Source organism: Salmo trutta, chromosome 12 (assembly GCF_901001165.1).
Source record: "Salmo trutta chromosome 12, fSalTru1.1, whole genome shotgun sequence".
In the NCBI taxonomy this organism is placed as follows: domain Eukaryota; kingdom Metazoa; phylum Chordata; class Actinopteri; order Salmoniformes; family Salmonidae; genus Salmo; species Salmo trutta.
Window position 1 is genome coordinate 65,723,754 of NC_042968.1, and position 13,626 is coordinate 65,737,379.

Here is a 13,626-nt window from a genome sequence, read left to right on the forward strand (position 1 = left end):
CAGCTTATATATGCAAGTTAGGCTCTACACCCCTTGCAAAGCAGATTCATTTTAAGAAGTTAGTTATTTGGCCACTTTAGTTGTACTACAAATCTTATTAAAAATCATATAGGCCTATGGGCTATACTAGTCTTAAATCACTTCTCTGAATAAATGCCCTGCTATTCCTGTCACTCACTTCATTAAGGCCCCCCTCTCCCTCCATTCTCTCACCTCGTATTCGATGAAGCGGTTTGAGTCTTCCAGCACCATGTCCTCTTTGGCGACAGGGTTGTCCTTTGTGGCCAAAGCCAGGCAGCGCAGGGTGTCGCGCCCTGTCCCGTACTCCCTGATCACTGACAACACCTTGTCCTTGATGCCCGGGGTCAATGGCACCTTTTTCCCTCCCACACGGATGTGAGTGCACCTGTCAATCACTCCCTCTGGGGCTCCCTGGAAAGAGAGAGAGGAAGTCAAACCAGGGGAAATAAAGCGTCAGCCTCGGCTCATTTACTACATACTGTAGATTAAACTACAATTATAAACCAGGTAGTTTGACACCTGAATGCTGACTGGCTCAGACTGTATACCACAGGTATGACAAAAAAACATAAGATTTTTACTGCTCTAATTACATTTGTAACTAGTTCATAAGGCACCTCGGGTGTTTGTGGTATATTGCCAATATTCAACAGCTAAGGGCTGTATCCAGGCGTTGCGTCGTGCCCAAGAACAGCCCTTAGCCGTGATATATTGGTCATATACCACTCCCCCCCTCGGGCCTTATTGCTTTATTATAAACCAGGTAGTTTCAGCCATGATGCTGATTGGCTGAAATAGCATTTCAACCATGTGTATATCAAACAATATACCACAGGTATGATGCAAAAACACTTGTTTACTGTTCCATTTATGTTGGTAACTGGTTAATAACAGCAATAAGGAACATTGGGGGTTTGTGGTATATGGCCAACATACCACGGCTAAGGGCTGTATCCAGGCACTCTGCAGTCCTTAGCCTGTTTTATTGGTCATATACCACACCGACCTTGGGCCTTAGTTTAAATAGACACTCCTAAAGTAAACTGGTACTGAAACAGACGTGCTCAAATCCTATAATTTATCATAGTTATTATCAAGTGGCATCTAGAACTGCATCCCAAATGGAACCCTATATAGTGCCCTACTAGGCCCCAGTCAAAATGTTGTGCACCATATAGGGAATTTCTCCGGTGTCCATATGGTCTACTATCCAAGCTATACTCTGGGTGGCTCCTCATCGCTACCTTGACGAACATCTTGCCGATGGAGGAGCGGGCCTTGTTGGGGGTGCAGTACACAGACATGGACTTCCTGTCTCTGGAGAACTCCAGGGTGAACTCCTTCTTCATCAGCTGCTTTATCACCTGTACCACACAAACGAAACACCCCAACACATCCTTAACAACTGGGGGTAGGACCACACAGACAAAACACCCCAACACATCCTTAACAACTGGGGGTAGGACCACACAAACGAAACACCCCAACACATCCTTAACAACTGGGGGTAGGACCACACATAGACGAAACACCAACACATCCTTAACAACTGGGGGTAGGACCACACAGACGAAACACCCCAACACATCCTTAACAACTGGGGGTAGGACCACACAGACGAAACACCCCAACACATCCTTAACAACTGGGGGTAGGAGACGAAACACCCCAACACATCCTTTAACAACTGGGGGTAGGACCACACAGACAAAACACCCCAACACATCCTTAACAACTGGGGGTAGGACCACACACAGACGAAACACCCCAACACATCCTTAACAACTGGGGGTAGGACCACACACAGACAAAACACCCCAACACATCCTTAACAACTGGGGGTAGGACCACACACAGACGAAACACCCCAACACATCCTTAACAACTGGGGGTAGGACCACACACAGACGAAACACCCCAACACATCCTTAACAACTGGGGGTAGGACCACACACAGACGAAACACCCCAACACATCCTTAACAACTGGGGGAGTGGAACAGCACAACTTGGAGGGGGGTCTGATGGAGTAGGACCACACTCAGTCAGCATCCTTGAAGGCACCCTATTCCCTATATAGTGCACTACCTTTGACCAGCAGGTCCCATAGGGCTCGGGTCAAAAGCAGTGCACAATAAAGGGAATAGGGTGATATTTGGGACCAACACTGAGTTGTATAATACTTTCACACGAGGAACACGTTGGGATTGAGAGAGTAGCAAACAGTAGCTTACAGAGTTGCAGGCGTTGGCTCTCTCGATCTTGGACATGCCCTTGACGTTGGTGTCGAACACATTCATCTTCTCCACCAGACAGGTGAGGGCAGTCTCTGTGGCCTCGCCCACCTTCTCATACACACCTTTGGTCTGAGGAGAAAGCACACACTCATTAGCAAGATCGTAGCAATGAACAACTAAAAACCTGTTTACTTGTATATCCACAAAAGAATAGTAATATTCAAACCAATAAATCAACCACTGATTTGTGTGACCGGGACTTTTCAACCAGCCGGAACCTAACAGTGACGTTTGTAAAGGACACAAACCTCATTGTAATCCAGGGAAGAGTCGTTACACAGGGCACAGATAGAGGCCATCTCTACTAATCCATCATACTGGGAGGACTTGACTGGTTTACCATCATGGTACCTGGAATAAAAGACAACAGCCATGAAAAAGGGGGAACAGTGAGCTCAGGTAGGTTGTATTGGTGTATTGACAATGAGACGACACAACATGTTTCATTGACTGTGTGTGTACACTAATTACTCACACTTGTCCCTCAGGGGCGTATGTGGAGCCAGTGATGGTGAACTCCTTCAGGGAGCAGCTATTGCCCTCTGCCTGGTCAATAATGAACATCTAGAACACAAACACAGGGAGAGAATCTGTCAGGTTACAAGTCACACAGCAACTGTTCTGGACTTACACCACCAGAAGTTCTCTAGATCCCCTGAATCAACCTAACGCTGAAGAGTCCATTGATCTACATGCAGTAGTAGCAGCCTACCCAGTAGGGTGCAGCAGGCAACTGCAATACAAGTAGAGCACTGATGAACCATAATAGCCTTTGGCAAATGAATGAAATCAATTCTACTGCGCCTGGGAATAAAACCACTAAGGATTAAGCACACTTTACACTGGTGGCTGTAGGTCTCTTGAAGAGGTTCTCACTGCAGGGTAGACAAGGGTAACCAATTTACATCCGTGCTGGGATGAAAGCCTGGATGTCATCTCTATGTAAATGAATGGTAGCCCACACAATGTGACGGAAGAGCAGGACATTAGTTCTCCATAAGGAACAAAAACAGACAAACCAACAAGGAGGCGGAACAGGGGAAAGAAAGAGAGTGAGGAGGAGATGGGAGAGAAAGCAGACAGGGACAGGGTGAGAGGAGAGAAAGAGCAGTGAGAAAAACTGAAACAAAGGGAGACGGAGAGAAGAGGGAGCGTGAGTAAGAGGGCAAGCCTGCCTCCTCCACAGCTGGCATGCAACAGAGATACGCACGCACACACACACACTGAGTGAGGCTAATCTCCCAGGCGTCTGCTCTGCAGAGAATCGAGGCAGGATGAGAGATTGAGAGAAATATCCAAATAAAAAGGATGAACCGGTGTTCTTTCCCCTTCCCTCCTGAGGCACAGTACAGACTTCAAAGAGCTGTGACATTCAGGAATGCTTTACCAAAAATCACAGAATAAATTAACATTCCTCTACTCCAGCCGGCTAATTTTAGAGCTACCCTTCTCACACAGCAGCCGAATTGCAGTATTGGTACAGGAATAGTTCAAAAGTACATTATGCTAGGAACCTTTGCATTGGAAAACAATTAGACAGCGTAAACAAGAGGTTTCTTCAACCCCCCCCCCCCCAAATCCAAGAACTGCATCACACACCATGTTAGAGGGGAGACAGGTCTAAAACACAAGGTCAGTTATGCAACACTACTGCAAGTGACTGACTGCTGCATACAGATAATAATACTGCATGAGAGAGAGAGGTATTGAGGAGTGGGGTAGCGGGATGAAGAATATAAGAAATAGGGATTTAAACGTGAGAAGAGAGGGCAGGAGTGATGTAGTGGAAGAGAATAGCAGCGGAGGAGACCATTGGGGAAACAGGCTGGGGGACTGAGGGAGGGGTGATGATACATTAAGGTCTTTTCACTGCCCGCAGACTGGCGATGAGTCACACAAGGTGGGGGCAGGAAGGTACAGAGTTCGACAGATGGATTTAATCAATCTAATAGGGTAGAATTCAATGAATACGGGAACAGCGGAATTTCAAAGCCTCTTCTTTCCAATCTCATTTAAACCGTGCTTGCAAATAAATGAATCCTTCATTATACAGTGTTGCCCTTCAACCTCGACAACACCCTGGGGATAAATCCACACTGTCAGCAGATGCTGTCAAGACTGATTTATTTCCAGGGATGATGCCAAATCAGTGTCAATGTTTTCACTGAATGGATTGTTCATGGTTGGCAAGAACACGGCCTTCTCCTGACGCAGGTTTACAGCTACATAAAGTAAAAGACGAGTAAAGATGAGTTTAGAGAGCTTAAAGTGTGGAAGAGGCTGCTGTAGGCCCTGTTTATCTCAGCTGGACCCCTACCTGCTAGTGCAGAAAGCTTGTCCTAGGAGGCCAGGTTTGAGGTGGTGTTTTTAAAATCACGGCTTTCACATTGAGCAGCAGGAGATTTGTTTCATATAGCGACTAGGCAGCAGCACACATACAGCTAGAATGATTGATATTTTTCACTACTAAGGTAATGTTAGTTTTAATAATCTGAATATGACCCTTAGAGTCAGACGTAACCATAATACTTATCAACCGCCCCTGCTCCCCCCACCATCCATCTCCTCCACGGTGCTCTGCGGATGGGGACTCACCCTGCAGACAGACATCTGGTTGGTGGTGAGGGTACCGGTCTTGTCCGAGCAGATGACCGAGGTGCAGCCCAGGGTCTCCACAGAGGGCAGGCTGCGGACGATGGCGTTCTTCTTGGCCATGCGGCGGGTTCCCAGAGCCAGGCAAGTGGTGATGACAGCAGGCAGCCCTGGTAAAGAGAGCGAGAGGGGAGTTAGAGACACTAACAACGCTGGAGCCCAATGTATTGCTTTCTGTATACTATAGACGGCTTCCCCTCACTCCCTCCTCCCACTCTCTTACCCTCTGGGATGGCGGCTACGGCCAGGGCCACAGCGATCTTGAAGTAGTAGACGGCGCCGCGGATCCAGGAGCCTCCGTGGACGGGGTCGTTGAAGTGGCCGATGTTGATGAGCCACACGGCGATGCAGATCAGGGAGATGACCTTGGACAGCTGCTCCCCGAACTCATCCAGCTTCTGCTGCAGCGGCGTGCGCTCCTGCTCTGTGGCCGCCATCTCGTCCCGGATCTTTCCGATCTCCGTGTTGACGCCCGTGGCCACCACCACGCCCACCGCCTTACCCGCTGCTATGTTGGTGCCCTGTGGAGGACAAAGGAGAGGTGGTGAAACTACAGGTGTACACTGCTGAGGGATGTAATTACCTAAAATACACATTGGGACATGAACTAGTGAGGGAGGAGCAGAAAAGAACCAGGGAAGAAGCGGACGAGGGGTTAAGGAGAAGAGGCCAGCCATCAAAATCCCAGAGAGGAACATGTAAAGGAGAAGATAGAAGGAACGGAGGAGATTATAAATCTTGGGTTCGCTAAAAGAGAAAGCGGATCATGTAATGAAGAGGCAAGAGAAGATGAAAGGGGAAGGGAGAGAGGTATTTCAACGTTTTCTAAAAGACTCACACAGAAGAGCATGTTCTTCTTGTCCTGGTTGACAGCCCGGGGATCAGGCACCGGGTCAGTGTGCTTGATCACAGAGACAGACTCTCCTGCAGGAGGACAAAAAGAGGGATGAGGAAGACGGGGATCAAACGCAGCCCTTACACAGAGCAATGAGGTGACAGGTTGACGGGTGTGTTGACTTCACAGCTGACTGAGCATGGCTGCCAATTACAAAATGCTGCATGCAAAAGACTTTCACTCCTGAATCTGCACTGCAGGGGAAAGCAAGGCCTAGTGGGTAATCAGCTCAGCAAGCGTTGCACTGCTTTTCACAGATTATAGCCATGAATGTGGTGAAAAGCAGCTGAAATACCACAAACTCCACCAAAAGTATGTGGACACCTGCTCGTCATGGGCATTAATATAGAGTTGCCCCCCCCCCTCCCCCTTTGATGTTATAACAGCCTCCACTCTTCTGGGAAGGCTTTCCACTTGACGTTGGAACATTGCTGCAGGGACTTGCTTCCATTCAGCCGCAAGAGCATTAGTGAGGTCGGGCACTGATGTTGGGCGATTAGGCCTGGCTTATTCACAGTCAGCATTCCAATTCATCCCAAATGTGTTCGATGGGGTTGAGGTCAGGGCTTTGATCAGGCCAGTGAATTTCTTCCAAAGATCTAGAAACCATTTTTGTATGGACCTCGCTTTGTGCCAATGGTCGGACTGCCAGATGGTGAAGCGTGATTCATCACTCCAAAGAACGCGTTTCCACTGCTACAGAGTCCAATGGCAGCAGGTTTTACACCACTCCAGCCGACACTTGGCAATGCGCATGGTGATCTTAGGCTTGTGTGCGGCTGCGCCGCCACGGAAACCATTTCATGAAGCTCCCGGCGAACAGTTCTATTGCTGACGTTGCAGTTTGTAACTCAGTAGTGAGCGTTGCAACTGACGACTTTTACGCCCTTCGGCACTCAGGGGTCCCGTTCTGTGAGCTTGTGTGGCCTACCCCTTCGCGGCTGAGCCGTTGTTGCACCTAGACGTTTCCACTTCACAATAACAGCTCTAGCAGGGGAGAGACTTAACTGACTTGTTGGAAAGGTGGCATCCTATGACGGTGCCACGTTGAAAGTCACTGAGCTCTTCAGTACATTCTACTGCCAATGTCTATGGAGATTGCATTGGCTGTGTGCTACAATGTATACATGTCAGCAACATGTGTAGCAGAAATAGCCAAATCCACTCATTTGAAGGTGTGTACACATACTTTTGGCTATGTAGTGTGTGTGAAAATAGTTTACGCTTTACAAAAATAAAAACCCAACATGTGACAATTTCAGATTTTACAAAGTTACAGTTCATATTATTAAATCAGTCAATAGAAAATAATTCATTAGCCTCTAATATATGGCCATGCAAGCAGCTGTGGCCCACTGTGCCACCATCATGAAAAATTGCCCATATTGCCCTGGGACGTGCTACTTTTGTACCGTTTACAACGCTTGCCAAATATCAGAACTCAAAACTGATCATTCAATATTATTTTGATGTAATTTGGACCATTTTCAAATTATGTTTACTACTTTAAAACATTTATTTCTCTACAAAACCGCTCAGCACCAAAATAGGTATATAGCATATATAGACACACATCTTCCAACACAATATTTTCCAAGACTCACTCATGGCCACTGTGAGCCAATGAGCTTGCATGACTGATATTTCCTGTCCGACAGCGTCCCCATGAGGCTAAACTGACCCATTCTTTATAGATAAGACTCAAAATCGAGTGAGTGTGTGCCAAATGTCATCACTGAGTCAAACAGATATATAAAAATATGCCCGTTATAGCACCACCGTGTGGTCGATATGAATGTGCAGCGATATGTAAGTCTCGACAGTGTATGGAACATGTCTACCAGGATTTGTCACAATACGATGGGTCCCGTGTGGCTCAGTTGGTAGAGCATGGCACTTGAACCCACAGCCCTGGTGTTGCAACTCCCATGGGGGACCAGTACGAAAATGTATGCACTCACTTTGGATAAGAGCATCTGCTAAATGACTAAAATGTCAAATGAATATCCGTGTCAGAGTTCTGCCTTTATGTGCCAGACCACGCCAACATGAATGTTTATTAGTCATGGTGTTTGAGATGATGTCATTTGTGTGTGCTTGGTCATGAAAAGTCATGTGTGAGTGCCTGGTCCATAGATGCCATGTACCAAGTTTTGTGCAGATTGGTCATTAGGTGCCAGAGGAGTAGCGTTTTGAAATTCAAAATGGCAGAAATCCTTCATGGCGGTTTATAAAGAATGGGTCATCTTATGGGTTCTTGAGGCAAATTTGTTCCTTGTGAGGGACCTTTATACCGAATTTCAGGACTCTAGGGGTGAGGGGCGTGAGCTTTAAAGGTTAGCATGTTCAAATCGCTTGTTACAACACCATGTGGCCAATTGGCATGGCATTGCATGAGAAGGCGTGGTCCTTAGTGCTTTACCATCATGCAAATTCCTTACCATCTCACGTGAATGATTTTTCACAAAATAATCAATGCCAACAGATCATCTTCTCATAACCCTCAGCCTGTCTTTCCCTCCCTCTAGCAGTCCATCCTCCTCTACACTGTATTGACTAAGCACTGCTGACTCTCGAATAAATGATCAGAGTCACTCAGTGAGAGTAATGATCATTTTGTTCTCACATTGACCGTTTCAGGGTCACCCTCAATTGGTGACTCAACCTGGAGCCTTTCATCAGCTCATATAACCCAACTCAAACACTAGCAACTACATACAAGCTCTACACAAAAAACAGCAAGGGTAAATAACCTTCAGACTATGAATCCCTGGAACATTTCGTTCTTGCAATGCTTTTCTGGCTGCAAGAACAATGTAAAAGACGAAGATTGAAAAGTATGACTCACCTGTCAGAATGGACTGGTCCACCCTCAGGGTTGTGGACTTGATAGAGGTCAGTCGAATATCTGCAGGAACTTTGTCGCCAACTGTGGAGAAAAACAATGGAGGGAGAAACCGTTTAAGTACAACTAGAGCCTTTTAAAAAAACAGGTCTTTGAGTTGATTATACTGATGAGGACACCTTCAGTAAATGGATTACGGCTTTATAAAACACATTTTTTCATGTCAAAAATAGTAAACACTAATGACGTTCACAGGTAACGTCCAATTCTCCCCACACAGAGATGCACATACACGAAACCACTGGCTCACTAATACGTGCAGAATGAAGGCTAATGACATCAAACGAAACATCTTTGCTGGATAACAGCTCAGATAAAGCGATCTGTCAAAAAAGATGAATGTTCCACTGGACGGGCGGGGGACTGAAATAGAAGGCAGCTCATTGTTTCCACTAAAACAAGGCTTTGGTAAAATGTAAATCTCCCATTACCAAACAACTCTTTGCACCACTGAAATGGGACAGGGACAAGATGCTATTCAAGGCTCTTGACATTTATTAGTTACGACCGATGGGGTAACAGTGTATCCTGCTGTCAGCCTGAAAGAACAACAGGGATTTCCAAATGAGGTTTCATACGATTTGATTTATTAGGATCCCCATTAGCCGACACTAATGGCAACAGCTAGTCTTACTGGGGTCAGACAACTAAAAATAAAATACAGACAAAAGATTATTCAATTTACATACAGAAGATAAAGGGACTGATAAGTTGCTTTAGGTAGTGGGGTTTGATTAAGAATGCAGAATTTAAAAAGGGCTTGTTCTTCAGATGTAGTTTTACTGTGTATTTAGTCCAACTACTTCATATAGACAAAGACTGCCTACTGTACGACATGCAAAACTAGGGCTGATCCCAATTAGTCGACGGGCTGTTTGTCGACCAAGATTTGTTTTTTGTCGAGCAGTAGCAAATATATCTATATTATTTTTATGGCACACGAGACAACCGTCTGATTCGTGCCCATCTCAGTGAACTAATCCATTAGAGGCCGCATGGATGGCACAGTCCAAGGGCAGTGTGGCTAAAACGTACTTCTCTCTCCAGAATGTGCTCTCCTGACAATTTGCGCACCTTCATTGTTTCACGACATTATTGTGTGAATTGTTTGCCTTGATTGTAAGGGTCTATCAATTCCCCTTTACATATATCACCAGTAGTACATTTACCATTATTCCTAATCTACAATGTTTGTTTAGTTAGGGTAATTTCTGTTAATGCATTCAATATATTATTATCCCAGTCTTTTACAGTTCATTGTCAGAGTGGACACGTTTGCAGAGCAGAAACAAGATTATTTAATTCCATTTGTCAAGTTAGGCATTGTCCTTAGTTTAGAGCGCTAATGTTCCTCGAAAACGTGCATATGAAAACCAGCACTGGTACGCAGATGGGTAGAAATGGTAAGATAAACTGGCAGTCCACATGAGAAAGGTAGCTGACTCCTCGTGTAGCCCATTACCGACAACTTCAGGAGAGGAAAGGCAGAATTTGAAAAAGTCAGCAGGAACGGGAGGAGGATGGTTGGGTCAGGTTAAGTTTCTTCTTCTGGTTATCTTGACCTCTGGCTCCCGACTCATTTGTGTCTTATTTCAAACAGTTCACTTAAAGCATATAGTTGATTTTATTAAAACGCATAAGATGTCAATGGAAAACATTTGGGGGGGGGGGGGTGTTGTTCGAAAGAACAGACAACTTTCAGTCAACCAAGGTTTTTCTTTTTGTCAGGGAAAGCCCTACGCAAAACCATTTTGATCAGTTCTACAGTGCAGTAGTTAGGGTTTAGATGTGAACACTGCTGGGCAGGAGTCTCTGCTATGGGCCTTATGGAACTAGGCAAGAGAAGCAGCTACTTATTTCTAGCTTCATCCCTCCCAACATTCTGATAAAACCCTGGCCTTAGCTGTGCCAACTCCAACAGTAAAGTTTAAAATGGAGCGCTATCCTCTTCATCCTTGGTGGCTGTCAAAACATCATTATCACCCGCCAGGCTTCAAACTAGATCAATCTCAACAGGACCAGATTGAAGGATGGATTGGGAGGTGTGAGATGAGGGTAGCTCAACAACAAATACATGTGCAAAATATACTAAATATTGAGTCCCTGTTTGGACTCAATTTATAAAAAGCCACTGTCAAAATGGCACTAAACCAAACTAGCTAATAGTGGAGCGTGTTCCCCATATAGACGTCAGGTTGGTTAAGAGGGTCATGAATAGATGGGTAACCTACTTTTGATGACAATGAGAGCAGAGCATCTGTAAGAATAGGTCATCATTAGACAAGCTGTTCAAAACATGTTTGACAAGAATAGGATGGATTGGTGTCATCAATGGTTACTCCAAAAAAACAGGGTCACTAAGGGTAATTTCCTAATAACTCCATAGATAATTAACAGTTTGAGAAGAAAAGGCACAACCTTATCCGTGCCATTAGTCATAGTGCAGAGCTGAGCATCACACCGTGTCCACGGATGTCGCTGTTGGTTTGGATAACCCTAACTGACTCGCCACTGCAGACAGACGTGGGGTTCTAAAAATGAAATGACGTGTGAACTAGCTTGCATTAGAGGTTGTAGAAGTCACTCTCCATCAGCATGGAGGAAGCGTTATTTAGCTGGTCAACTTTCTGAGAAAGGGACAGACTGTTGTTTCCAGGTTGAGGACCTTTTTCCATCCCCCCGGAGTCTCAAAGATCCTCTCCGAGAGAGATAAATGGGAAGCAACACAAACTTCAGCCCACAAAGGCCAAGGCAATCCTTTTCAGCACAAAGATTAACATTCACTAATGCATGTGCACGTGTTGTGACATGGAATCTGGCCTTAGCTGCAGTGGTGCTTGTGTGGAGCTGTGTAAAACTTGTTACTGCAGACCACAAGCAGAGGGGGGAAAATATGCAGGTCATGTCACCCCTCTCCTGTTCTGGTAAAGAGTCACCCAGGGCTCAGTCTACATGGGGGGGGTCCAGAAACGTCAGTGATCTTCCTACTCCCTGGCGAGGCTACACCTAAGCCTGCAGTTTCCTGGGTCATTTACCCTATTCTGAGAGTCACCTGCCATGCTGGATGTGTAGTGAGAGAGCAAGGGAAAGAGAGTGCTTGTTTGATTCCTATATACAGGATGTTGTGGCTTGAAGTGGTCAGGGTTATTGCCATGGCAACAGTAGCGGTGGTTGGTGATGGTCTGAATGCTGAAAGGGAAGGTGGTGAGGTGACGTCAAATCAGCTGGACGAGAAAAATCCTGGAAGGAGAGCTGGCGAAAGAACTGCTGCTGCGGTGATGTTTTAGGAAATACCACACAGAATCATTGTTCCTGACAGCCAACTGTGGGTGAAAATAGAAACGAGGAAGGGAATCTCTGAATCAGGCAACCTGTAGCAGAGTGACCGGGAATGCTGTTAGCGCTGGAGGATAAACCTAGGCTTGACAACTGCTAAGCAGTGGCTTCCACTCTAGATCCCGCCTGGTCGCCCTCTTCCTCTAAGGGGGGTTGAAGCCACTCAGCCAGGCGGTTAAAGTGAAAGCCACAGAAGACGAGGTTGTGAAGGCAGTCTCAGGTTTCTGGCACGCGCCTCAGCTCATGTTGAGGTCATCCCCTCCACTCGTTAGCACCACCGCTGTGTTCTTCCCCACCCCTCTTCCACCTTTCAGCAATCTCAAAAGGAACTCTGCTCTGACCCCATGCTTGCAGAGAACCAAAGTCCACCAAGAGGCAGGCAAACACATTGTGGGACAAAAAGATGTGGACAGAGTTAAGAAAGTTACCTGAAACCGCTCAGTCATGGAAAACATAACAGTAGGGCAGATATCTGACCATTGATGTAATCTAAAAAGGGAGGCAGGTGTTGCGGTTGGGTTTTGACCTGATGCGACCACACTGATTGGCTTGGCTGTATATAGATGAGCACCTAATCAGAGTGTGTGTGTGAGACGGACTGGACAATTTGTGTGTGCCACAAACTGTGCAGGGTTACTGACAAGTAAACTAATGAATACAAACGTGGAAAGTAGGTAGGTAGGGTCTTTCTGGTAGACTTCCAAGGTCACTGAGCTCCAGACAGTGGGAGACAGCAGCTCCAGCCCAGCCTGTCAGCTCTGACTCACCCTTCAGGGCAAGAGGGATGGGTGGGTCAGGGCATAAAGCGGATGCTGCTTTTAACATGGCACTTAGTGAATTAATATTAGAGTCAAAAGTCAACTCCTCTCCTTACTCACAGCAAAGAATGTCCACATACTCTGCCTCATTGGTATATAGTTACACGTTACTCTAGGATTGGAAAGTGAGGGGTTAACAAAAGCCCTTCATTCCACGTCCTTAGTGTGGTGTCAGGAATGGGAAAGGGCACCAACATTATAACTCACCCCAACCTTTCTTTTGAGGGGAAAGAAAAGTCATTTTCTAGGAAGGTGGGTGACAGAGAGCAAGACGAGGAGAAAAAAAAGGGGGTAAGAACAGGGCGAGGTATTGGGTGATGCTGAAGGAGAACAGTCAATCTGTGAGGAGGCCAGGTCCGGGTGACAAGAGGAAGGAAGCCATGGAAAGGGTTGTGGATCTAACACCCAGTTGGTACTGAGGATGCTGTAGTCTGGTTTCACTGTAACCCTATTCTTATCCCATCCATCACACCGCCCCCCTTTTCACCTCGCCCACACAGAGACTCAATTAATTTTGAATGACCCTCTCAATTGGTTTACAGCTCTCATGGTCTTATGTAACCACGCCAATCACCTGGTGCAGCCATTGTATTGGATTAGTCAGGGAGATGAGCAGTGTTCAGCAGGGTGGATGTGCAAGTTGGGGGAGAGACTCATCTACATCCCAAACAAATAACTTCCCTTTTTAGCAGAGCCTACTTAA

At 46.1% G+C, this 13,626-nt stretch overlaps 1 protein-coding gene across 1 annotated transcript in view; it reads right to left on the minus strand.

The window, feature by feature from the left end:
* The window catches only part of LOC115204006 (sarcoplasmic/endoplasmic reticulum calcium ATPase 2), a 46,143-nt gene that overhangs the window by 5,733 nt on the left and 26,784 nt on the right, over nt 1-13,626 (minus strand). Inside the window, exons 6-14 of the mRNA XM_029769195.1 lie at nt 8,713-8,793; nt 5,808-5,893; nt 5,193-5,490; nt 4,913-5,079; nt 2,793-2,881; nt 2,566-2,668; nt 2,255-2,386; nt 1,266-1,385; nt 214-432 (exon numbers count right to left, since the gene is read on the minus strand). Coding sequence (XP_029625055.1) covers nt 214-432; nt 1,266-1,385; nt 2,255-2,386; nt 2,566-2,668; nt 2,793-2,881; nt 4,913-5,079; nt 5,193-5,490; nt 5,808-5,893; nt 8,713-8,793 — 1,295 coding nt within the window. The remainder of the gene's footprint in view (nt 1-213; nt 433-1,265; nt 1,386-2,254; nt 2,387-2,565; nt 2,669-2,792; nt 2,882-4,912; nt 5,080-5,192; nt 5,491-5,807; nt 5,894-8,712; nt 8,794-13,626) is intronic.